This window comes from Juglans regia, chromosome 7 (genome assembly GCF_001411555.2).
Source record: "Juglans regia cultivar Chandler chromosome 7, Walnut 2.0, whole genome shotgun sequence".
Taxonomy (NCBI): domain Eukaryota; kingdom Viridiplantae; phylum Streptophyta; class Magnoliopsida; order Fagales; family Juglandaceae; genus Juglans; species Juglans regia.
Genome location: NC_049907.1, coordinates 41,958,558 through 41,986,310, shown reverse-complemented (window position 1 = coordinate 41,986,310; position 27,753 = coordinate 41,958,558). Strand labels below are relative to the sequence as shown.

At 35.7% G+C, this 27,753-nt stretch overlaps 2 protein-coding genes across 2 annotated transcripts; both read right to left on the bottom strand.

Annotated features, from left to right (window-relative positions):
• Positions 1-571: 571 nt before the first annotated feature.
• On the bottom strand, positions 572-4,973 carry LOC109012871 (PHD finger protein ING1-like). Its single transcript, XM_018994734.2, has 7 exons — positions 4,836-4,973; positions 4,084-4,155; positions 3,147-3,334; positions 1,853-1,916; positions 1,560-1,659; positions 921-1,083; positions 572-822 (listed from the first exon to the last, which is right to left on the bottom strand). Exons 1-7 carry the CDS (start codon positions 4,861-4,863, stop codon positions 712-714), a joined length of 726 nt encoding a protein of 241 aa, XP_018850279.2. The 5' UTR covers positions 4,864-4,973; the 3' UTR covers positions 572-711.
• A 568-nt stretch (positions 4,974-5,541) lies between these two features.
• Positions 5,542-27,348, bottom strand: LOC109012957 (protein transport protein Sec24-like At4g32640). Its single transcript, XM_035692548.1, has 25 exons — positions 27,197-27,348; positions 25,836-26,826; positions 24,854-25,084; positions 24,548-24,622; positions 24,334-24,432; positions 22,915-23,026; positions 22,537-22,664; positions 20,249-20,368; positions 19,941-20,021; positions 19,318-19,395; positions 19,088-19,180; positions 18,346-18,400; positions 17,168-17,244; positions 16,930-17,001; positions 16,712-16,795; positions 11,638-11,757; positions 11,467-11,535; positions 10,731-10,808; positions 10,437-10,575; positions 9,883-10,047; positions 8,615-8,760; positions 8,353-8,532; positions 7,313-7,401; positions 7,181-7,212; positions 5,542-6,051 (listed from the first exon to the last, which is right to left on the bottom strand). The coding sequence occupies exons 2-25, from the start codon at positions 26,766-26,768 to the stop codon at positions 5,942-5,944; spliced, it is 3,366 nt and encodes a 1,121-aa protein (XP_035548441.1). The 5' UTR covers positions 26,769-26,826; positions 27,197-27,348; the 3' UTR covers positions 5,542-5,941.
• Between the last annotated feature and the right edge of the window lie 405 nt (positions 27,349-27,753).

Here is a 27,753-nt window from a genome sequence, read left to right as displayed (position 1 = left end):
GTTGTATGAGCTGAGGCTTAGGGGTCACCAATCCAACCTTATATGAGTTAGGCATATCCAAGTAGCAGGTGAGATAGCTCTTCCATGAGAAAGAGCGTAGGTCTCAAGTCTGCTGGCTGGGTCCTGAGCTCCACGAAGCGGTAATTTGCAGGCCGAGCATTCGGAGTTTCTTCCATTTCAGGTGCATGGCAAAACTGCACTGGTTTTGCACGAATCTGCATAATTATTGCTCCTTGGAGCTCAAAGTCATGATCTACTATCAAAGGCTCATTCATCAACACTCAGCCGAAACCCCTGTAGCCTATGAAGGCCCCATCTATTTCTGTGTCTGGGAAGGGTATACAGGCTAGAATGGCTTCATAGCCATTTCCAGCCGAAGCTTGCTCATAGAGCATCTTTAGTCTCCTAATACCAACCCCAAATTGTCAAAAGCCACCGTCACGTGTGCTCGAGTCATCAAAATTTCACAATTTCTCAAAATAATCTATGCGGTTGAACCATTGAAACATCCTTGGATAGAATACTTGTTCACTAAAAAGAACAATAGCCCCTCTACCCCGCATGAGTTCCCTTTTAAAAAATCATTTCATTAAATAAGGCTGAAAGCGAGAATTATATCTTAAAGTTGAGCATACATAAAGGCAGAATTATATTTCACGATGCGGCAGTAAAAACCATAACACTATTATGTCCTATAACTGCCTTCCAGCATCATCTAACTTTGCGACGATTTTTCATCACCGCACAATCTGAACAGTACCATTTTCCTTTCGGTTGTTCTTTCAGACCAACACAACCAAAATGGAACCACTCTATTTTGCACTGTTGAAAGAGGAAACGGCCATCATCAAACGATAGGTCGAGAATGTAGAAAACAAATTTAGATTAAAAGAAGATAAAGAGTAGGAAGAGTTACATACATCGGGATTATCACAAGCAACCATTTCACCGTAGCTAACTTGGTTACATAAACAGTATGTAGGTTCATTTGGATCCACGGGTAGATCTAAATCCATACCAGAAGAGTTTGCAACAGTTGCTGCTTCTGTCGTTGCCACCCCTGCTGCTGTTGCCTGGCGTGTTCTGACAGAAATAGGTTGGTATATCATAGTCACTCACATTCTCTGACTATGCCTACTTTCTATCATCAATTAAATTCTTATTTATCAATTAAAAAAAAAAGAACTATACCTCACATTCTCAAATTTAATGTAACAAAGCTACTAGTTTATAAATTATGGACTTGTCTAATGAAGGGTCACCATAGAGACTACTGTTCTCTCAGCTATCGTTCTTTTTATTTCAGGGTCCTTGCACTCTTCTCCCTTCTTGTTGCCCTTTGATTGCTGAAGGAAATCCCCTCCATTTCAAAATACTTTTTCATATAGAACATTTTCAAATCCAATGTTCTACTTATCTTTAGGAGGTAAAGAATCTATGATGGATCCATTAAATAAGAAATAACTTACTAAGCATTCAATAAAAGCTTCTACAAGAAAGCAAAAGGCAGAATAAACCTATCAAATAAGCATATATGAATTAGTAGGCAAGATAGATACTTCTTACGGCCGCCTCTGCCACTTTCACTCCCTCTTCCAGCTTTCACATTACCATCGAGACTTGGAGGTGTGATGCCACTTGCAGTAGCGCTTTCTTTTTCTGTCATGCACACTCGTACATAATTAGAAATCTAAGTAGCCACGGTTCCTTTATTATTGTTATCATTATTTTTTTATAAGTGAAAAACCTAAGTAGCAAAGGTAAAGAGTATTCTCACACATTAAACCTTTAAAGTGTTAAGACATGTAAACATATTATCTAATCAGAAAAAATGAAAAAAATAGTAGAGTACCACGCCGAAGCTCTTCATCAAATTTTTTCAAATATTGATCTAGTTGCTGTATGTGAGTATCTACCTGAAACATTGTTATGAATAGCCACATTTAGCAAAACAAATAAACAATAAGAACACCAAGTTAATTCCTTACAAATTTTAAAAAAAGATATCCCTCACAGTATCTACAGTAATAGGAATTACCTTAAATTAAGGCATGCAAATCTTAGCCTCATCAATGAGGTCATAAAATCAGAATATAGAAGAAACTTCTAACACTACCACATTATTAACTAATAGCTAATTTACTAAGGAAAAACTACTAATTTTGTCAGATGGTATCAATTCCTGAATCTAGCTCAAGCGGCTGATAAATCAATTAGAAAAGTCCATGAGGCTTCAAGTGCATTATTCTAAAACTAAACACTGTAGAAAGCAGATAATCTTTTGCTCAAAAAATTAAAGTCGTTGATTAAAGAGAATTCTGAAAATAAATCTCCTTCTACGAGAAACAAGCTGACCTTTCATGCAAATATTAATTTTCTGAATAACCAATGATACCATATACCATTTATAAGAAATATGGAGAGAAAATAGCAAGCAGCGAAGTGGAAGCATAAAGTTTCTATTACTCAACAAAAATATCACACAAGCATATGTCCAATAAACTTTATAATCCACAAATAATCCCAATAAGGTCTAGTCGATTTCAGTCCCACAAGGGCATGGAAAGCATGCCCTCTACTGCAACAAGAAGGATAAATTTTCATCTAAGCTCAGTGAGATCCAATATGGACCTATAAAAACAAAAATTAAAAGTATCATAAATTCACGGCACATTTCTGCATTAAACCAAATATAACTTCATTTTTTAGCGCAAGTACACACATGCATGATGATCTAGGAGCACCTTCATGCTAATGATTCAGCCTACTAAAATATTTAATAAGAAAGAGATATGATAAGTACACAAATAGAAGATGTGTCAGCATCAGATGCAATTCCTTTTTTTTTTTTTTTTGATAAGTAACATCAGATGCAACTCCTAAAGAAGAGAAATCGCAAATTCACAAATAGAATATTTGGCACCAACAGATTCAACAACAAAAAGGCCAGAATGACATAACCACCAGAAATGCCAATAACAGTTAATAAAGGTAAACCTTTTTTTGATAAGTCAAAAAAAAGTTTTAGCTTTATTAACTGTTATTGGCAAGTCTGGTGGTAATTGCCTTTTCTAATAAAGGTAACACAAAAAACAAGCAACACTCACGGTAACCAAAATAGAAAGAAAGATGAAGATTCCGCATACCAAATCATATGCCTGAACGGCCAAGGCAACCTTTTCATCTGCAATCCTGATGCTATGCTTTTGCTCATCAAGTGCATCGTCTGAGAATCTGATGAGTGAAGTAGTGGTAGTAATATTTCCAGACCTGACTCTTTTCCTAATCTCCTCTATTTCTTGTTCACAACGCTGTTCATTTTGTCTCTGAATATCTGTTCAAATTCATAATAAGAACATGGCATAGTGAACAATTAGCGTGTACGTAAAAATTAAGTCCAAATTTTCCTTAAAGCAAGAAAATGCACTTATGTACTAAATATAGAAAATTAAAAAAAAAATTATAACATTTAGCTAATTTGGTCAATATAATTCTAGTTCATAGCTATAATGACTTGTGCCTACAGGTTCTTGCACAAGTCAAAAACCAAAAGTAACATGAAGGGGGAAACCAAGAGAGCAAAAGAGTTTGCTTATTGTATAATCATAAAACCTATAGTGATGTCATTACCGGTCAAATTACAGTTCCAGCACTAACTCATGATGATTAAGTCATTTGTCTCCCCTTTTTGAGCAGTAACAAGTAGTTTTCTTGAAACAAAGAATCGATATGACTTTCTTATAACTTCTAAAAGTAAGAACATAATAAAACATGGTTATCACAACACTGGTACAGTAGCCTAGTGCTATTTTTATCATCGTAAAAATGATCTGAGGTTCAACCCACTGTGCATACTGGATATGTAGGCTTAATGATTCTTACATCATTTGAATCTAGCAAGGATATATAGCACCAAATTGATGGTGACTATTATTTTCTGCCCATTGACCTTCGAAAATCAAGTCATATTTTAGCTTTAGCACACCAATAGTAAAAGATGCTACATAAGTATGATAGAGTTTATAAAGATAATAATATCAACAACGACAATGATGTTGTTGCTATTGTAGTTAATAGTCAAACCTTGTAAACTTTTATCAAGGTCACGCAATAATGCATACTTCTTTTGCAAAATGCTGGGCAGTGAATCCAAATCTGTGTAAAATGGCAAATGAAAAAAAAAAATGTTACTTGTAGAACAGTACCTAAATCATCAAGCATCTCGTATAATCTAATACTTCAATAACTCGCAAAAAGAGTAAAAACTATCGTAGAAAAGCAGCAAATACTCCGATCTATCACATACAAATTGACACAACAAACTCCAATAACCCACCCATAAATAGAGGCTCATTAGATCAATCTATGATGAAATTGTCAAAAGATATAGTAACACATAGAAATCAGCTACGAACTATGTTTTCCAAGAACAAATTAGCCTTGATACCAAAACAGAAAAGCACGTTTCACGAATGAACGCGAGTGTAACAAAGTACCACAGAATTTTGTCAGACAATTATTTCTCTCCAAATTTTTACAAGAATCTAAACCGACTATTTTGTATAATAAAATAGAATTCCTAGCATTAAAACATAACAAACGTTAAATGTATTAATGCATGGATGTGGTATATTAAACGTAGATATACAAACAAACGTGTGTGTGTGTGTGTGTGTGTGTTTGTATTAAAATTGTAAATTGGCAAAAAAACCTCAAAGACGAGAAGATATACTGAAAGATCAACATCAAGATTTCCCATAGGTACGAGATGGGATTAGGGTTTAGTAGGATCAGGCAATAATGAATAGGAGAGGGAGGAGGGGAGGGGGGCTTACCGGCTTGAAATTCTTCGAGGAAAGACATTCCGGGGAAAGGATTTAGCGGTTTCCTTGGGGATTTCGGGTTGTCAACTGCGGGGTGATTTAGGTGGCGTTTCTTGGAGTACTCTTCCCGCCACTGATACAACGGACCTTTTCGTGCCCTAAAAGGTCATAATTGGGGATTTCTTTACGTGAAAAGACAGATGTGTCCATACCGTAATTCCAATTTCCAACGATGACTGCGACGCTGACCCGGTTTCCGTCCATTTCGCTTGGAAGTCATAACAATGAATAACATCTCACAATTTCACTTATCGACTTAACTTTATTTAAAGAAACACGATAAAAGATTGAAATTGATATTAAATAAAATGAATATGATTTTTATCCGATTCGTTTTATAGAAAAATAGTTTGTGTGGTGGTTAATTAGAATCTAAAAAGAGAAGTATTTTAACAGATCATACAAAACTGATATAATTTTATATAATACGTTAAATATATTTTATAATAAAAATAATTTTACAATCTATCTAACGTACCACATCAAACCACGTTAGTTTGCAAATATACTTTTTCAAAATTTCTTTGTAGCTAAAACATTTTTCATTATATTGTGCTTCACATGATGTAAGCATTAATAAAAAAATCTGTTTTGCATTGGCATTTCATACAAGTTCATAAAAAATAAAATGAGAGAGAGAGAGAGAGAGAATTTCAAATGATCCCAAAATTTATGTATCGGAGGAGGAGACATGTTTCTTTCTTTGATCATAAAAATACAAGTTATCAATGGCAGTAACAAAATTGTTCATACATTCTCTATTCCCCTTCCCGGCATTGGGAAGGGGTGTCGGGGATGGACAGCAACCATCATAGATTCATAATACATGAAAGAACTGTAAGCTTTGTATGCACTACAACAACGTCCACTCAACAATATTTGCCTACACCACCAAACCTCATCTAGCAAAACTCAGCTCAGCTTACTTTTTAAAAATTTTGACAACACGCAGGGGTGGCTGATGACTGCATATAAATAACAAAATCCGAGTTCCTGTTTTCTTTGAATTTCAAGAGCACCATGGCTGGAGGTGACTAGATGAAGAAGCATGGTCATGATCAAGATGACATTTTCATTTGGATTTCCCGGTGGACATATACCAGAAACTCGACATAGGAGGGGCCACTTGGATTCTTATCTTCTACCAAATGAGAATAGAACAATGCTCCTGCGGACAAGAAACAGTAAAATGCTTTCGAGTAAACAAAAGAAATATCGTGAAATAATTTAAAGAAATTCCTTCATTGCATCTAATAGATACAGTCAAAGGGACAATAAAATGTCCAGAAGATCAGACTAAGATAATATTTCATCCACATTCTGTGTTGTAGCATACCCCTAAAATGAGAAGTACTAAAAACAGTGTTTGATCCCATGCAACAAATCTCAACATACTCAAATCAAACGAGAACGCGTTAGTTGATTGATATGCATGACAAAAACAATGGACAATAAGTTCAGATAATATATTTATCCATACTGCCTGCAAAATTCCAATGCTGCGACAGAAGAAGGATAGCTACAAACAGTGGATACCATAAACGGCCATGTGATGTTCAAATATGCATATTAACACACAACCATCGGCCCTCCTAGTTGATGAGATCTTACAGTCTCTACAGATGCCCAGACCCAACTAGTTAAGCCGACAACAGGTATACACTTCTGAAATTATTACTAGTATACACTAATCTGCAGGGGAAAAATACAATTGGTACCAAGAATGCTATCAACAAGAATGTAACCTTGTTGTTTATCGCTTTGAATAGAATTGCCTAAAGATGATGGAGAGAGTCGGCCCAAATAAAATGGGAACTAAATGAGCTTTCACTTTCAGACTGCCAGAGAATATATTTTTTCTTTTGAATGAAAAGGTCATTAAATTTTATCTGTGGATCAGGTAGCACTATATTGTAGTTTGTATTTCTTGTGCATAAAAGGGGTGTTCTGATGCAATGACAGCTCCTTTCTTCTACAATTTATTTGACCTTGTCTTAATTAATGGTTATGACGTAAATTTGGCTACGGGCTACTGCTATGACAAGTGATATGCATGACGGTCAGATCTGAACTCATAAAAAAGGACCAGCTCCCATGATGAGGATATCCAAATACCACTTAATCTCCCTTCCCAATATTAAAAGGAAAGAATCAACGGATCGGCTGAATGAGACTTTTGGCCGATGAAAGCTAAATGGGAAAATTAGACGCTGTTTAACTTAGTACATCATAGTTAATTAGCTAGCAATACAAAGATTAAGGATTTCCATTTGGCTCGAGTTTTCAACTGCACTGACCTGATGGATCTCCTTTCTTGCACAATTTTATGCTGCAAAAAGAATCACAAAGATTATAGGAAATTGCATTTGAATAAAGATATCAATTGATGAATTAGGTAAATGCACTGAAGATGTTGTAATAATTCTTACCGGAGGTAGGAACATCTTTGTCGCCGTATCTCGTTTACTAAATCATTTACCTTCTGTGAAAGTGGATTGTCAAATTGCTGCAGCACAAACTGAGCGCACAAAGTCATAAGTTACAAGATGCCAAGTTACAGTGGAAATTCCTGAGATGCACCACTAATAAATACCCATTTTCACATCACAACACAACACTATATCTCCCGACTTTTCTTCTTGTAAGTAAACACATTCATGCACCTACGACTTCACTTTACACTAGTAACTTATTGGAGCTAGAATGCCATTTGATCAAAAGATCATAATCAAATTACCAAGGGAACCATAACTCAGTGGTTTTATAAGCACCCCCTTGTCCACGTTGCGTTAGGCCCCGTTTGGATGTTGAGATGATCTCAACCAATCTCATCCCATCTCATCTTAATATCCAAACACTTTTTAATTTCAAATTTTTAACTTTTTCATCTAATCATTACAACTTCCCCAAACTTCTAAACAAAGCACAAAAAATAATTCAACTTTTTCAAATCCCAAAACAAAATAAGATTACAAAATTATATTCTAACAATATTTTAACTTTATAATTTTTTTTATTCAACTTTTTCTCTCTTCTTTCCCAAAACTTCATAAAACATCTTAACTCAAATTATTTTACTACTATTTACAGATTTCTCATCTCAACATCCAAACGAGGCCTTAATTATAGATATATCTTGAAGCATATAACACACTTTTAGATTTGTGTTCCCTTCATCATCAAGAGCTTGCTCGCTAGGTCCAGATTCCCAATTCATTTATCAAAAAAGAAAAAGGCCAACGACCTTTCAAGATCAAGTAGTTTGAAGTCATCCAGCCTTTAAGATTTTTTTGTGAACGATGTCTTGAATGAGCCTATTTAGCAGATTAATAAGCCTAATTATGCAAGAAGAATTGAGTTTGGGTGTTTAACACTCAGACACAAGTTTCTGTGTGTAAGGTAGACATTATGTATTTTTTTATAGGTAAAGTAGAGATTATGTATTCCGGAAAGGAACACAGAAAACTACCTGAGTAGGAATTTCTTCAGCCGAGGAGATGCCAAACAGTAATTGCAAGATATTTGACTCCACTGAGTTCCCAATATATATCAAACAGTCCACACCATTCTCAAGAAGATAAATTCCATCATCAGTAACATGCTCACTTGAAAGTGGAATCACCGGAGAAACAAGACATTCATTTTCATCCTGTCGATTAAGAGAATTACCAGGTGGTTCTTAAAGTACATTACAAAAAGTACAACCCAACTTTATGCGGCATTACTCACACCTTTTGCTTAAGGTTATGGATCGCCACCATCCTGGGATATACCAGTGGAATTGCCAAAGGAGTAGAAAGGTAGGAAACGCACTCAATCCAAATAGACCGATCATCTATTCTCCCATCATTTCGCAGTCCTACACTTTTCATTAATGCTGAAAAGAAATGAAAGAACAAGATATATCAACTAATGTCAAATAGTTAACTCATAAAGTTTGCTAATCAAGCATTATTTGTGGCTCCAGATTTTCCCAGTAGAAGCGATATGTTTGATGACAGCCATGTTTTGGTATAAGTAATATGTGGAATTACCATCAACTAAGAAAACACAAATGTACTTCTCAAATGCGTGAAGACTCAAGCTGTGATAAAGTAACATGGAAGGTAATAAAGAGTAAAAGAAAACAAAGGTGAAGCTTCACAAAAATTTACTAATTTACCTATGCAAAGGATGGGTATGTACAAGCAATACAATTCTTGCAGTAACTTGTCATCTTACGAAGCAGACAACTACAGGCTGAAGTACAGAACTATTTAGATACTGAAAAGTTTCTCGAGGTGAAAATTGATGGGGGCACTAATTGAAGTCTTCTCTATTTTTTTTAAGCTAGTATGATGCTGAAAAAGTTATTAAAGTTCAAGTAAATTTCAGTAGTTCGAGTTATTTTGCTAGTGGTCAATGGGTCGTATTTTGGGATAACTTGTGTGATTAAGACTTGTGTGGTATTTCCTTGAATCTTTACAGTGTCTAGTTTGGATTCATAAGTTAATTAAAATCAACATTAAGACCTCGGAATCAGCTTACACAAACCCATGTAATTGGTATCTTCATTAGAGATCAATACTCTTGGCTTTCAAGCTCTCATTTTGATAGGTTTAATTGCTCTCTTTCTAGGTGTAGTTGCTTAGAATGCCCAATTGTGACTGATTAGCCTCTCAAAACAATTGTGACGGACTAGAATTTTTAATTTTCTCCATTTCCTTCTTTTCTTCTCATCTCCCTAGGAAATGGATGTGCTTTGCTGCAGGCTTTAAATCCACCAATCTGCTAAATATTTTCTGATTCCATGCCAAACCCTACGGACCTCTGATCTCCCACAAGGCTTTCAGCATTAAACCACACCGAGAAAGTATGGCTCACATAGGAAAAAAAATGTGATAACATAAGCACCGTGGCACATAAATGTTAGCTGTACAAAGTTTTATTAAAAGTTGGCAGTTTAAACTCCATGCATTCATGTAACTCAGCACAAATATATTAGCAGACAGGAATATACCAAGGGTGTATAGAGGAAGGAGCTTAAGTGCCTCAGGAAGGATAAGCTGCCCCGACGATGTTACTGTCGCACAAAATTTACGATAAGAAAGAAGAACGTTGATGCAAAGATTTGTCACTTGTTCCCGGACTTGCAAGAGTGGAATGGAAGGAATTTTATTTGCCGCTACAAGATTAAAATTAGCATAACAATTAATAGTATTCTTTCACATACAATTAATAAATTTAAAAAAGTCATGAATCATAACACTTCAGGAAAATTTAAAACAAAAGTACCAACAATGAGCCAGTCAAAGTAAGAATCTCCTGGAGTGGGAAGAGCATTTTATTTTAAGTTTTTGATACATAACATCACTAAATTTTATTAAAGAGCGTAAGGGGCACAACCCAAGCACACTTTATATTCACATTTTAAAGATATGATGATGAGTTACAAATAATGATAATTCTAAATACATATAAGCTGCTGGATACCAAAAGAATTGTTACAGACGGACAAAAAATACTGACCAAAACACTGAAAAATATATATTGCAGTAAAACAAGATCAAATACCTTGTTTCAAGAAACATGCAAATTGAGTGTCCAAGTCAGCTGAGCGGAAAAGATTACTTAGCATACTGGTGCAAGGGAGGGATAAAGTTGTAATCCGAATTCTTCTTTGGCCATACACAGTAGTGTAAAGAAGGGCGCACTGCACATAAAAAAAAAAAAAAACAAATATGGTAACAATAATGTGCTACACGAATTTTTTTTTTTTTTAAAAAAAAAAAAAAAACCTTCATCAAGAAAATGATCAATATGATCACTATAAACTCCACACAAAACTACAGGGAAATTTTCTGGTACCTGGAAAGAGCATTCTGAGCCATCCTGCAACTTATCATCATGTTTTAAGGTTACCATTATGGTTTTGTCACAATCAATCTGTGGAGCAGAAAGATGTGTTAGAGGTATGAAAACATAGTAAAAAGAAAGCACAGAATTTCCAAACAAAAAAAAACCAAAATAGGAGAAAGAAAACCAGAAAATAGAACAGACTTGGGGCAAAGTAAGAAGAATGAACATGATTACCTTCAGCAAGATCAATACACCAAAAAAGGGAAGAAGAAGAAGAAGAAAATTACCTTTCAAGACCAATACACCAAAAAATGGAGTAAGAAGAATAATAAGAAGCTTGTAATGAGAAAAAGAATTCTCAAAATTCTTACTTCTCAAAAGAAAAAAAAAAGGAATAAAAGAATTCTCAAAACTTAGTTTTATTTTTCATTCTTTATAGCAGAAAGTTGAGTTGTTAATATGATTGTTTATTCGGCCTATGCTTGAATTCAAATTATAAATCGTCTCTATGGGTAAATCTTGCTATTAAAGTTTGAAGATACAACGCCAAAATAACTTTCAGATTATTCCCAAATAATAAAAGCTTCAAAATTTCATAGTTACTGCTGGTCAACATAATCTGTGTTTCCGTGACATTAAAGTTTCATAGACAATAGAAATAAATGTTATATAATAATAACACAATCAATTACTTATGAAAAAATAATAATACAATGTTAATCAAACATCATGCAGATATACAAACCCCAGGTAGGTCAACATCTGTTGGTATGCGTTTGCAAAAGTTTCCATGGTAGTCTTGAACTTGAATACCCTATGATGACAAAAACACTATCAACTACCTAGAATAGAGCAACTATTAAGAAAATGAAAACTATTGTTACATACAAGAACTTCAGTATACCAAAAAGCATACCTGACTGCACCTCACACGCATCACTGCCTCAAAACCTTGAGGCCTAGTTATATTCCATCTAAGATCGTTGTAAAGCTTTGCAGGATCAGAAAGAGCTGAGAACGGGTAATAATAATAAACCTGGAAGATATTGGGCAGCATTTAAAGTTGTAGCTTGAAACAGCAAATTCACAAGAAAACAAAACTGAAGACCTGAATATGCATAAAAGGTCAAAATTACAACAATTGCATAATTTTGACATCTGCTTCGCTAATTCATTTTAGCTGGGGAAAGAGTTATAAATCCTTCAAAAACCATGAAACGGGTGGTTTACAAGAACACAACCATCATTGATAACTTTTGCCCTTTGTAAATTCAAGATAAAAACTCATATAACGGTGCATTTACCTTTCAACGTGGCATGGAGCACTTACCTTTTGGCATAATGTAGGTTCAGCAGACATTTGAATAAGCAAATGCCCTTATAATTCCAACTTTAGCTGACACTATATATAAAGGCCAAAGCTATTAATGCCTACAACATAAAGGCTTTTTATGATGTAGATGATGACCAGATGATGATTGGCTGGGGAATAGAGCATACCTCGGGGAATTTAGGCATCTAATTCCCAAGAATGTGATGCATAGGAATCTATATGTTTTTTTTTTTATAAGTAAATAAATTATATTAATCAAAGAATAGGCAAAGCCTGGTACATGTATCATAGGAATCTATATTTCCGAGAATGTAATGAGTCTTATGTTTGGCTTGATAAGGAATCTAACAAATGAGATCTAATACATTGCATAATCACCGTGAATTGTTGTTGTCTACAAAACCATAACCGTACGGAAAAGAAAAAACACATAATTCATCAACAAGAGATCACGCCGCTTGTCGCGTGTACAATAGCTAGGTGAAGAGAAGGTGGTTCGGTAAGGAAAAGGATATTGATAACAAGGGCAAATACATCATTTTAAGAGAGAATGAACTTTCACAAGACAAGGGAATTAGGCCACCATCTGTTATAAAGGGAATCCACATTCCCACAAATGTGAGATCCGGTGAGAATCTGGATATCCATGACCACCTAGATTTCATTGAGCTATTTGCAACTAAAAGAGAGAATATTTCTTGATATGCTTGAAGAGTGAGAAGGCTCTAGTCCCTGACGGTTTTACCATGGGTTTCTTCCAAGTTTGTTGGGAAAGTGATCAATGATGATCTCATGAGGGCGTTTCAAGAGTTTCATGCTAATGAAAGGTTTGAAAAAAGTCTCAATGCTCTTTTTTAGCTCTCATTCCCAAAAAAATGGAGTCCCTGGATGTTAGAGACCACAACCCTATTAGCCTTCTGAATGGGGTGTACAAGATCCTTTCTATAGTTTTGGCAAATAGATTGAGTACGGTGAAAGAGAAGTTAATTTTGAAGCCTCAAAATGCATTCATCAAAGGTAGACTCAACATTAATTGCAAATGAAGTCTTGGACGGACGACTCAAATCTAAAGAACCTGGATTACTTTGCAAACTAGACATGGAGAAAGCTTACAATCATGTCAACTTGAACTTCTTGCTTTATCTATTTGCAAGAAGTGGTTTTGGGGTGAAATGGTGTGCTTGGGTAGCAAATTGCATTTCTACAGTTCACTTTTCTATCTTATTGAATGATTCACCAATGGGTTTTCTTTAACTCCTCCTATGGTTTGAGACAGGGGGATCGACTCTCTCCATTACTTTTCATTATCGTCATGGAAGCTCTTAGTAAGATGATTTTGGGACTTGTGGAAGGTGGCTTTCTTTATGGCTTCTCGGTGGGGAATGGTGATTATGGCTCTATTGATATTTCTCATTTGCTTTTTGCAATGATACTCTCATCTTTTGTGAAGCAAATCATGGGCACATTCAACCTTTGAGGGCTCTCCTCCTTTGTTTTGAAGTTATCTCCGGTTTGTGAGTGTTGAATCTTTTAAAGTCTGAATTAGTGCCTGTGGGGGTTTTCCCTAATGCAGTGAATCTAGCTCGCCTCTTGAGATGTAAGGTTATCTTCTCTACCTATGAAGTATCTTGGCCTACCTTTGGATGCTTCTTTCAAATCAGAGGGGATTTGGAATGCCATGATTGAAATATGGAACGTAGATTGGCTTCTTGGAAGAGGTTATACTTGTCTAAAGGGGGTAGGCCTACTCTAATCAAAGGTATCATTTCTAATCTACCAACCTATTTTATGTCCTTGTTCCTACTCCCTACAAAGCTAGCCAAACGTATTGAGACGCTACAACGGAATTTCTTGTGAAGTGGGATGCGGGACAAGTTCAAATTCCATCTGGTGAACTGGTCGATTGTTTGCACACCAATATTTGGGGGTGGATTGGGGATCCGTAATTTGATGAAGTTTAGTCAAGCTCTTTTGGATAAATGGTTATAGTAGTACCAACAAGAAAGGGGGGCCCTATGGAAGTCAGTTATAGATTCGAAGTTTAGGGAGTCTTGGGGAGGAGGATGATCAAATGAGGTATGTGGACCATATGGACAATCTGAGGAAACCTGTAATGGTATTGGGCTGATGTTGCAAATGTAAAAAGAATGAAAAATCAGTAGATCACCTGCTTTTACATTGTGAGGTGGTCAGGACCATGCGGTATGTTTTTTAGGGAATAGGATTATCATGGTCTATGCCGCGCAGGCTAGTGGATCTTCTAGCAAGCTAGAGAGGACTTCAAGCCAATTCACAAGTGGCAACAATATGAAAGATGGCCCCTTTATGTATGTGTTGGTGCACTCGACGAGAGAGAAATGATAGAAGAAGCTTCGACGATCGCAAGAGGACAATAAATGAGCTTAAAGTTCTATTATTTAAAACCTTGTTCTTATGGGTGGGGGTCATTGATTTTAATGGACTAAGGGGTTGTTTGGGAAACTAAACTCATCTCATCTCATCTCAAAATTTTCTCATAATTTCATTCCCAAATATCACTCAAACACAAACACTTTTCAATTTCAAATTTTCAAATTTTCAACTTTTCAACTTTTTCATCTAATTATTACAAATTTTCCAAACTTCCAAACAAAACACAAAAAATAATACAACTTTTTCAAATTTCAAAACAAAAATAATCTTAAAAAATTATATTAAACAATATTTTATTTTTTATTTTTTTTTATCAGTAAAAGATAGATATTATAATAGGTAATCAAGAAGTTTTATTCATAATAATAGGCAAAACCCAAGTACACAGGGAGTATACATGAGAAGTACCTACCTAACTAGAGTTTACAACTGAAAGTAGAAAGTTATGGACATTTAGTCCGTTACAAACAATGGCCCCCACCCATGAAAAACAATGTTTTAAAGAAAAAAATTTCAGTTCCTCCATTGTTCTCTCATGGTTTTCGAAGCTTCTATCATTTCGCTCCCACCAAATACACCAACACATACATATGGGGACCATTTTAACTTTATAATATTTTTATTAAAATTTTTCTTTCTCCTTTCCCAAAACCCAATAAAATATCTTAATTCAAACTATTTAACTACTATTCACATTCACTACTATTCATAGAATTCTCATCTCATCTCAATCCCTAAACATCCCCTAAATGTTCATGATTTTCTACTTTCAACTGTAAACCCTACATAGGTACTTCTCATATATACATCACGTGTACTTGGGCTATGCCTCCTTTTCTTATGAATAAAAATTCTTGATTCCCTGAAAAAAACAAAGACTTGCAATGCACTGTCACATATTGATAGGGGAATTCACCATCCTCTTAAAATTGAATGAGATGGTGGCAACCACGAAAGCAATAAGAGTACTACTGTTATAATATAAGCATCATGGAGCCCGTGCTCAAATGATACTGGAGTCCGAGTAAGCAGAAGAAAACAAGAAGATAAAATTATAATTCTTTGACCAATTATTCAGATGTAATGTATGATGCCACTAAATGATTTAGAATACAAGTCAGATTTGACTCATTTGAGTGGCAAGGGGAGAAGTGATAAAAACGAAAAAAGAAAAAGAAAAAGCTAGGGCCTCCAATGTATATAAATACAACAGTGTGCACTTGCGCCACGTGGCTCATACTGGACGAAACGGTGAACACCAAAAGGGAGAAAAAAATTACAGAAGACAATGCTGCACAGAGCAGGGACGGAAGAAGAAAAATAAAACTGAAGTTCTACCTCCAGTTTTGCAGCTATGTTTACATTAGAGTACTGTAATTTTTATTTATCTTTAGTTTCTTTTAAATATTGCATTACTGTTTATTTACATTCAGATTTTGGAATTTATTTTCGTGAACATGTCTAGCTAAGTTTTCAACTAAGGTTGAGGATGAAACCTCATTGAAGATTAGTAATATTGTTTATGAGATTTATTTTTTCCTAATTATTTGTGTGCTCAACCATATATTGTTCTTGCTTCATATCAATTGAGAGAGAAAATTCTCGATATGAGTTCAATCATGTTTTTATCATGATCTAGAATAATCTTAATCAATTGAGAGTCTGATTCATAATTTTGTTAAAAATAAACTCTAATATCTTTTGTGATTTGTTTTAACAAATACAAGTGATGATTTGATTTTACATCTTTGAGCAAAGAACATACTTTAGATATTTTCTCTAAAAAAAAAAAGTTTCCACAATGATATTTTCCATGATAACAAGATTGATTCCTAGATTATCATGTAGATGATCAAGAAGAATCGATTATCATAAATATATTACTTTGAATTAATGAGATGGATTCCAAAACCTTAATTCATTCTCCATTAGTAATTTATTCATAATTTAGATTGATTTGAATCTTTAGAATTTATAGTTCTTTTATTTTAATTACTTTATTAAATTAATTATTTCTTACTTTGATTCATTGATTGTTTAGTTCTTAATTTCTTGTTTTATTTTAGAACTCATTTTTCTGAACTAGATTAAAATTTATGTTTATATTTGATTGGTTTCCTACGTTTTTACAAGTCCTTGTGGGCTCAACCTCGTTCTTGCTAAACTATACTTCAGTACAGTTCGTACACTGAGTACTATTAAAATTTCATAACACAGTAATCAGTGATCTGAAAGTCATTGATACCTGTCCTCCAGTGGTTCTTGGTATGACAGAGATGGAAGCAATGTCTATGTAAGACTGGGTAGTAACAAAAATATCAACACACACCTGGAACAATCACGATAATAACAATTAGCCCATAGAAATTATGCTCCCTAGTACTACCTGCTAACAAATGTCAGTTGGCATAATTTATCACCAAAATCTTCATTAGAGTCAAGTGAGAACAAACTAAAGTCAACCTGATACTCAGCAAAATCAATTGCCATTGTCTTTAAAGTTTTGTCTACCGGTTGGAGTAATTTGTGGGCCTCCTGAAATCCAGTAAGGAAAATTATTCAATCCAAAACCACAGCACTAAGTTTTCTCTTGCACTGATCAATACTAGCACTTACACTGACTAGTACGTATAAGTTTTACATATAATTATCTGAAGAACACAGAGATGGTGGGTAACACATACATATAAGATATTTATACCTTCTCCCCTGCAGAAATATTAGTTCGCCCTTCAGCCTCTCTAGCAGAAAGTGATCCAATGCCAGTTGATGGCAAGACTGCACACAGACATAGCACAATCATCAGCATACTCCAATGCAATAGAACTTTTTGGTAAATTACTATGGATTTCGGGAGCACCAAAAGTTCCTGTGAAAAATAACGATCATAGCTAAATACATATATGGTTTTGAATACCTAATCCATAAAGATGGAGCTCCTAGTCAATCATCAAGATGTTTTAAATATTCATGAGTTCTAACAATGACGTATCTGACTTTTAACAGCCCTATATTTAGGGAGACGAACAAAAAGGTATTGACTCCACACTAGATAGATAAGGACCATCTTTCACATTGCTGCAATTTCCGGGCTACCAGTTATTAATTTGATGCCAACTAATCAAACTGAAAAAAAATCTTTAGTAAGTGATATCCATTTTGATACCTCCATATCAGACATCCACTATCAACCCCTGCATGAAGAATTTTTTTACAACACACTGAAAACTACAAAATATATCTGATCAAATAACTTGCTCAACAAGCCACATAGCTTACTTTCTACAACTCAACCATTTGATTAGAACAAAAACCCATTTTCCTGACTCCAAGCTTCTCCAGACTCACCATTTGCTTTGAACTCAGTTTCTGATGTTTAATAAAAACTCTCAAATTTGAATTTTTGGCTCTCTTCCCTTCCGCAACTCCAATTCAGACATGCTTAACAAAATCAATTCTATAACTATATGCTTAGAAAAAATTCCTAAAATTATCCATCTTTCCGTTTTTTCCATTTAGGTATAAACCCACATACTAAATCCCTAGCGATATGTTAATTTCCTAATATCTTCATCATCAAATTTCCCCATTTTGACTTAGCTGTAGAGAAACAACCAACATTGTTAGAAATATTTCTCCAAGATTTGCTTTTATGCACCATGCAACTGCAACATCAGAATGACAAAGTATAGCAGGCACATTAATCAAAATAGACATGGTGTTTGTTTTGTTCTTTAGTTTGAGGTTTTCAACAAACTTAATGAAGAAGAAAACTGTAGGAAGGGCTCCACATAATTCACTGTATACACCAACCATAAACACAAATGTAACAAATGTTACCAATAAGAGTATTTATTGTATAGAAAACTGTGAGCTTACCCGATTGAAATACCAACAGTTTTCCTCCGCTACTCTTTATTGCCAAAAAAGCAGCCTGATGGGAACAAAAACTTAAAATATGTGCAATAATCAAATACATTTCTTCCAATGAATGAGGAAAATTGTATTAATAAAAACTAGAATGTACAATGATCAAACTTCAGTTCATGAAAATACACGTCATTAAATTATACAATATCAAGTTCTCACAATCTGCTGACATATGATAATATTTATTTCATAAACACCCAAACAAAATTCCAAATTGCAATAGATATGTGTGCCGCATCTTCTCATTATGTATCCATATGGTGACCAATCATTAACAAGAAATGCATATATAATTGCGACTCAAAGCCAAAACTGGGTTTTGCACTCACAAAACAATTCATAAGCACATTCATAAACCACTACGCTGCTAACATATTTCATTGTACCAATTGAAAGTGCATTTTTTTTTTATTGGCACTGGGTATCCGGGAACAGTGTCCTGACTAATCCCGAGGTGCAAGGCCCTCAGCAAGGAGTTTCCCACAGGTGCACCTCGGGTAATTCAAGAGAAAATCCCCTAGTCCAATGACCCCTAGAGATGTTTGCACCCAAAGAGATTTGAACCTTAGACCTGAGGGGAGCATACCCTCAAGCCCAAGGCCTTGCCACTTGAGCCAACCCCTAGGGATTAGCAATTGAAAGTGCATAGACAGCATGTGTAGACATAATTTCCTCGTATAGAAGGGCACACCTGGACTGCAGCACCAAAGGCTGATTCAGCAGTTCTGTTGTTCTGAAACATGTTTGGAATGCTTTCCAGCAATAGCTCTAAATGTTGACGGCACTAGAACACACAACAACTAATTAATGCATTTGGAAATTCATTAAATTGATAAACATTAAATGAAAGTGCTAGAGATCTACTTATTAGCAGAACCATGAAGCAACGCAAAAAGAAGACATTTTATAGCTTAAACTAACCTCAGAGAGCTGAACAACAACATCAGTCTGCAGAGGAGTATAAACATCTTGGACATCAGGAACAATGAGCATTAGTGGCTGCAAACATACGTGAAACTGAAATCAGTGGAACATTTTCAAATTATTGACAGTAAAAGTATGTTTCAAATGAACAAGCATTCATTCCTCTCCCTCCAAATATACCATATGAAAGAATGTCAAATGCCATTCAGAATAATACTACTCACATCCCCCCCAAATGATTCTTCCAACACCATAATAAACCCACTACCAACTCTGGCATAGACCATGAAATTCCAACCAAAGAGAACTATCAACCAGAACTCCCTAGCAACAGGATACAACTAGAGGCTAGATGTCATAGAGCAAGACAAAAAATCATACAGATGATGATGCTTATAACTGTTCATTGCAGATCTAACCAAAACTAGAGGCAGGATATGTATGAATTTTGTCTTTTCCTCTTTCACTAGTTATCCCACTTCCATCCCAAAGAAATTAATTCATGCACATTTCTATAGCCCAAAAATAATTGATATCTTATATTAGAACCAAATTTTTATTCTGAATACAGTTCTTAAGCTTTTGGAGAATGAAAAAACTTGTTAACAATTAGTAGTGACCTGTTGCAGTGCACGTTTCAAATTGTAAAAATGGATGGTGGAGTCAAATGTAGCAATTCCAACCATCGTCCGAGGACCTTCCTGCAAGAAAAAATCATCTAATTCACTAACAGTAATGAATGCATATATTGACTCGGCCTCAAGAAATAACAAACCAAAAAATTGATGTGTGTCCTTGTACAACTAAAGATCTCAACAGACAGGGCCAGGGCTTAAATGATGAGTAAATTAATGCAGGGAAAAAACAATAAAGAATATGTTTTTATAAACAGTCACGATCAAATACTACACAGACTAGGCAAACTTACTGGAAGATCAGAAATAACTTGACTGATTGCACTGCATGCTGCTGCAGTTGCCCCAGTTTGTATCGCATTCATGGATACATCGATGAGGAAGAAATAAACAGCCGGCATGGGATCACGCACCTGAATTAAGTCAATAGAAGCAAAAAATCACTTGGTCCAGCAACCCAGAGAAGGGGAAAAAAAGTCTTCTAAAACTAAGAACAGAGGAATCATTTTCTTTCTTCTTCTTTTTGTTATAAGTAAGAACAAAGGAACCACTTAACAACTATATTATACTAAATTACTCTCAGGCCAGTCAATCATGCCCAGGTGTTGCTCTTGTATGTCCCGTGTACCTGGGCTATGCCTAGTTCTCATCAATTGAATCCTTATTGACCAATAAAAAAATTGCTTCCAGGTCCCAACCAATTATGAAACTAAATAAAATTCGAGAAACTTTAGCTTCTGCATTCAACTGTTTTTTTCTTGTTTTGACACAAGAAAAAAGAAAGAAAACAAAAATTCATTATTCACAAATGGACGTTTTCAATCTAGAAATAAAGCCCACTGTTCATAAAAGTCCAACAAGTGATACAAGGTTGACTTCTAGGTAAGTGTCTTACATAGACATGATATTGATAAGTGCCATGACAGTGAGCACCCAATAAGCTAGTTAGTGAAAGGAAAATCCTAGATGTCATTAAATCAGAATATTTCAGACTTGGCAAATATTCTGGGGTCCAGAATTTCTTCACTCCCTTTGAGGTACCTCGGGCTTCCTTTGGGGGCTTCTTATAAATCTGCTAATATTTGGGATGGGGTGATTGAGAAAATTGAAAGGAGGTTAGCTGGTTGGAAGATGATCAACTTGTCTAAAGGGACAAGATTAACTCTAATAAAAAGTACTTTGTCTAATCTTCCCACTTATTTCTTATCTCTTTTTCCGTTGCCTGCAAAGGTAGAAAGAAGAATTGAGAGTTTATTTCGGAATTTTTTATGGGGTGGTAAAGGAGAAGAAAAAAAGTTTCATTTAGTTAGTTGGAAGAAGGTATGTCAACCGATTGATTGTGGTGGGTTGGGGATAAAAAATTTGAGATTGTTTAATAGAGCATTACTTGGGAAATGTCTTTGGAGATACCACTTGGAAAGAAATGCCTTATGGAGAAATGTTATTGATGTAAAATATGGTAGTTTGTGGGGAGGTTGGTGCTCAGAAGATACAAGAGGTGCATACGGGGTGAGTTTGTGGAAGTTCATTAGGAAAGGATGGGGGAATTTTCTAATCATATTAGATTAAAGGTGGGAGATGGGAAGAGGATACTTTTCTGGCATGACTTGTGGTGTGGGGAGTCTACGCTTAAATTGGATTTTCCCTCCTTTTTCAGAATTGCAAGGGATCCAAACGCAGCTGTGGGATTTTCTTTCTTTTGTATTGACAATAATATTCGGTGGAATGTTAACTTTTTTAGGGATGTTAATGACTGGGAAGTGGATGATGTTAAGGCTTTTCTGGAAAGACTTTACAGTTCAAAGTTGATGCTAGGTAGGGAGGACAATATGCTGTGAATTCTTGCAGGAAATTCTAAGTTCTCAGTTTCCTCTTTTTACAACATATTAAGCAGTCATAGGAGCTATGAATTCCCCTGGAAAAACATATGGAAAGTGAAAGTTCCTTCCAAGGTCGCTTTTTCTGTTGGGTTGTATCCCTGGGCAAAGTGTTGACAACTGAAAATCTTAGAAGGAGAGGTATGTACATTGCTGATTGGTGTGTCATGTGCAAGAAGGATGGGGAATCTGTTAATCATCTATTTCTTAATTGTGAAGTGGCCAGGTTCTTGTGGAATGAGGTATTGAATCGGTTTGGTCTTCTTTGGGTAATGCCGAAGGAAGTGGTAGATTTATTGGTAGGGTGGAGGGGAGTGAAGGGTAGCAAGAATGCTGTTGATTTTTGGAAGATAATTCCTTCTTGCCTCATGTGGTGTCTATGGCTTGAAAGGAATGGGAGATGCTTCGAAGACAAAGAACGTTCTTTAGGAGACCTTAAGGATTTTTTCTTTAGTACTTTTGAGTTTGTGGGCTAAAACTTTTGTAATGGTTGACAATTTCCAGAATTTGTTTTAGATTTTCCTTTTGGTATTAGAAAGTAGTAGGTATTTCCTTTGTCTACGTCCTGTGCACTTGGGCTTATGCCTATTCTTGGGAATAAAATCTCTTATTACTTATAAAAAAAAAAAAAGAACTAAACTAGTCACAAGAAAAATACATATATAAATTTCAATTCACATAGCAGATCTTATGAATTAACCAACCATGTATTCCTTGGTAGCAACAAATTCAACTGTTCCTCTGCATAGCTCAGGCCTTTCATCAGCATCCCTACGCCTACCATCTGGACCCAGGTTGCAGTGGTAGTCACGGGGAGTCTCATCAGTATATCCTGCAAAAGAAATGGCATGTTGTAAAGCCACCACCATGAGTAAATATACATCATTAGTAGGTCACAGGTGTATGTCATTCTAAAATCTCGACAAGATTGAAACCTATGTGTAATACACATTACAAACAGTGTATCTATAAATAAATTGGGAAGCGAGGAAAAGGGCGAGACGTTCAATCTCCACAACATACAAACAAGCTACTAAACACTAGATAAACAACAGAAATATACAGCAATTGTTTTTACTAACCACAAATGTTGCAGATGAACCGCCTTCCCTGATCGATGAACTTCATGAAAGGATTGATGTAGGCTTTGCAGCGAGAACATCGAACAGGACCAATATCCGCAAAATCTACAACCTATAACAACAAAAAATATAACATATTACGATGAAAAATGGATGCAGTTTTTTATTAAAAAGCAGAAAAAACAATTTGTTCGATCTTGTCCAAAAGAGAGGTTAGAGAACATAACAAGACCATGAACAAGGCACAAGCACATAGAGGAAACCATCAGAAAAGAAACACTAGAGTAGTTTCTTTATAAAAATAAAAATAAAAATAAAAAAACTTGAAGAAATGAGCTCCTCTTTGAACAGGTGTCAAAACTCACTAATCTATAATTCCAAAGCAAGGCACATCAAGAAATGGCTGACAAGGTCATCAATTATCCATATAATTCAGGTATCCAGAAGGGCCTAATGAGTCCTCAATGAAACAAAGAAATCAAAAGAACGCAAAGTTCTTAAGTAAAAAGTTATAGAAGCTAACTTAAATTGATGACCATTCAAAATATTTTTTTCCCATTTTGAATGATTCACATACCAAAAGCAAAAAAGCAAGTCCACCCATTCATAAGAAGAAAAAAGAAGGCAATGAAACCCTTTTCTTCCTGGACTGCACCATTTAGATACAGCATATCTATTTTATCTGGGATTAAATGGGCTAATACTTTGGCAATGATGACACAAAGAAGAAGTTCCATTGCTATGTAAGCCAAAAAAACCATGTTTACATTTAAAAAATTTAGAAAATTTTTTCATTCACATCAATAAAGTTTATATCTTACTTATCAAAAAAAAAAATTTAGAAAATTTTTTGAGGTGTGTTTTGTCTGTCTATGAAAGTTGTGAGACTAATTGAAAAGATGTTTGGGAAGAAAAAGAAATTTAGATGTGTTTTTCTTTCATGTTTATGAAAGTAGCCGGTCCACTTAAAATAGAAAAGTTTTTTTCTTTGTGAAAACAGTTTTGTTTTGTTTTTAGATTTTTATGAAGGTGGTGGGGTCCACTAACGATTGGATAATTCTTTTTTCAGACATGAAAATTGTTTTGGGGTCTATAACATGTTTGGATTGAAAGTTGGAGAAAATAAATAAAAAAATTCTTCCACAAACATGCTCAAAACTTTCCCTATGATATACTGAATCAGTAAATGAAATTTCAATATGCTAACACAGCCAGGAGCCAAACAGCTAGATGAGGTTATGCCTTTACATAAATCAAGGCCATGTAGTTACTACAACTAAAGTCTTAAGATCTAAATTCAGTATAATTGACTGTTTGGCACAAATGAGAAAAGAAACAAACATTGTGAAAAAATATATATTTATAATGAATGCAAAGAGTAGTTTGCAATGAGTTTTAGAAGAAAGAAATGAAGTATACTTGTATAGGCTCCTCAGATGGATGAGGAAGGGCCAAAGGTTGGATCAACAAGGCTAACTGCATCCCTGATGTTGTCAAGAGGTCAGCAGTACATGGAATCTGTCAAATCATCAAAAGAAATAACTAAATGTCAACAACCTGTGAGATATTAACATCCAAGAATTTTAAAATTTATTACAAAAAGAATGTTGCATGTTAAATCCTTGATCATGACCTGACTAATGGTAGACCTCATGTAGCGAGGACTGCAATTTCCTGTGTCTCTGACAATGTAATCGCTTGTAGCAGGCTTGACAAAATAACATGGACGAATTTAACAAGCAAAAAAAGTAATTAGTCCCTTAGCTGTCAATTAAATCACTTTACAACATCCACATAACAATGACAATAAAAGTGAAATTGCAGGGGAAAAAGGTTAAGAGTAAATTGTAACAAGACAATATAAATAAATGTAGAAAATTATAATTAAAATCAAATTAGTGTTCACCGGCGTAAAAAATATAGATGAAATAGGAAATACCGGAGGAGGATTAGCCTGGTTGCCTTGACGAGTTTCATACAAGATAGAAGAGGAACTTGGAATGGGCCGTGGAATTTGATTGGGATCAATCTTCGATGTCCCTGACACCGGGGCTCCTGTTTGACTCAGTGCAGGTATAGCAGTCATGGATTGATTTGGTTGAGGTGGTGGTGGCATTCCAAACATCCTAGGTGGCTGTACTGAACCAGATAGTGGTTGAGATGGACCCACCTATCGCAAATCAAAAAATCAGAATGCAGATCATACAAAGAGAAAATGTATATGAGAGCTCACCCTTTTTTTTTTTGCAAACACCTCTACTAATTAAAGTATGAGTGGAATTTTTATGCACTTTAAGTACTCTGAATCTTTGACAGGCTGTCTGGGATATAGATAATCTACAATTTTAAATGTGTCCTTGGTCTACTCCAGAAATTCCCTTCTCTTACATCACTTGTCACTCGTCTCAAAATCTTTCATCAGAGGAAGGAAAGAAGGAAACAACGCCCAAAAAAACTAGACCAATCAAGGTGGCCGCACAAGTTCCCAGACATTGATTTGAAAGTTGCATCATCAGCATTGCCACAATTTGACAACATACATTAATGTTTCTTCTTTTTTTTTTTTATTTATAAGTAAACAAATTTTATTGATCAAAGAATTAGGCATAGCCCGATACAAATACATGAACAACTATATGCCCTAATTAAGAAGGCGCTGTTTCTTCTAATTTTTTTATACTAACCTTTCTTGCATCTTATCGAAAGAGAAAAAAATGATTAATGCAATTTTTTAAAAAATTACATATAAAATAGGTGGAAGAAGTCAGAGAACTGAAAACTTTAAGACAAATAAATGCTAAAGCGTATTGCTTATATCAGTCAGCTTAACAACAATGTGATTTTCAACCAATATGGCATCTCTAGTAATTAAGCTTTATAAACTGGCAAAAAATGTACAGAGAAAAATACTCATTCCTTACTTGTCCGGGCTGCACTGGCCATGTTGGTGGCCCATAAGAACCTGGAGGCAGTGGTACACCTTGCGGAGGTGCTGAAAATGGTGATGCTGGTTGTGCAGGAGGACCTGGCGGAGCAAAAAATGGCGATGCAGGCTGTACAGGAGGACCCGGTGAAGCAACAACTGCTGGACTTGCCGGAAAAGAATGCATGCTTTGAGCCTGAGGAGCTGCCCCAGCCGACCCCAATGTCAGCGGAGGACCAATGGGTGGTTGTGGTGCTCTGCCAGCTGGAGGAAAGCGGGGCCCACCAGGTGAAGCCCCTGACATGAATGCTGGTGGCCCATTAGTCACATAACCACTCGGTGCACTTGAATGAGGGAAAGCCGGACCAGTGGTCAAAGGAGGAGAGGCACTGCTTGGGCGAGTACTTGGTGGTGCTGCTGCTGAACCAACTGGACGGCTTGGAAAACCTGAAGATGGGAAAGCACCGGGATGTGGTGCCGCATAAGTGGGTGGTACATTATTGCCACCCGACGATGGCAAAGACCCAGGAGGGGTTCTGGACCCAATAAATGATGGCTGGCCAGTGGGTGGCCCCGTGGGTCTTACCGGCGGGAGCACATTAGGAGGCAATGTTGACTGTGGGGGTCCTGTTGGAGGAACTGCAGGTCTTGAAAGTGCACCGGGTGGAGGACCAGGCCGAGAGAATGGTGGGGACCCAACAGGAACCCCAGGCAGAGAGGCTGGTGAAGGGAAATGAGGTGGTTGACCAAAAGGGGAAGCCCTGGGGGCCGAACTCGGCATCGAAGGTGGCCGATTGAGATTGAGATTATTCAAATTATCTGCTAGTGAATTGGGATTCAAGTTAGGGTTGTAATTAGGGGGTGGAGGTTGTGATGGGTTATCGTTACCACTCCTGGGCCTAGGTGCTCCAGGAGGCAGGAAAGCTGCCATTGATCTCAATCAAATCAAAACCCAAAACCCCAGATCCCCACTCTTTCCGAACAAGTCCCTGTATATTACGGAAAAAATTCAACAACCCACGATCCAAATCTATATGAATTATCAAAGAAGACACACATTGCGGGAAATTCAGGAGAGAAAATTTTATATGCACTAACTTTCAGAAATTAGATTCTAATATAAATACGTGGATTCCAAATTGCTTCTTCTTCTTCTTTCTATCGACTTAAGGGAGAAAAAAAATGATCGCCAGATTTTGAATTAAAAATTCAGTTATATTTGAATTCAACAGTATAGTCTAAAGAAATGTCAAAGGAAGATCGAAGATCTGGGAATTCCTTGTTAAGCGAAGTGAATTGCGGAGTTTGGTAAAAGAAAGAACTAAAGTAGGAAAAGAAGAGAACAAATAGTTGGAGCACCTGAGACAGAGAGAGTGTGGGAGTTGTAGACGTCGTTGCTGCGGGTTCCCGTTCCGGTTCCGGTACTGGTTCTCAGTGCGAGAGGCGAGCGCAGGGACAGGGGACTTAAAAAGGTATTGGACTCATAAAATAAATGGGTTGTATATGAAAACGATATAAACTATTCATTCCGAATGTTTGTAATTTTAATGCTACTTCCTGGGATTTATGGTTCAAATGAAATGGCTGAATTTTTACCTTTGATATTCACATTATTAATTATATGTTATATTTATTTAATTCTTTTTACGTTCACTTTACATAATTAGTGTAACACATTTTAAATCGTGCAAATATGATTAAAGAAAATCTCGCAAGAAGAAAAAAGAAACAATGGGCAGGCATGTGAATTGGGCCGTAGCTAACACCCGTTTAGATTTAAATGAGTTAAATATGATTTTAAATTTTTAAAAAAATAAATTATTTATTATATTTTATATAAAAATTTAAAAAATTTATAATAATAAATTTTGATGAATTGATATAAGTTTCGAATTTAAAATTATCTTAGCCCACCA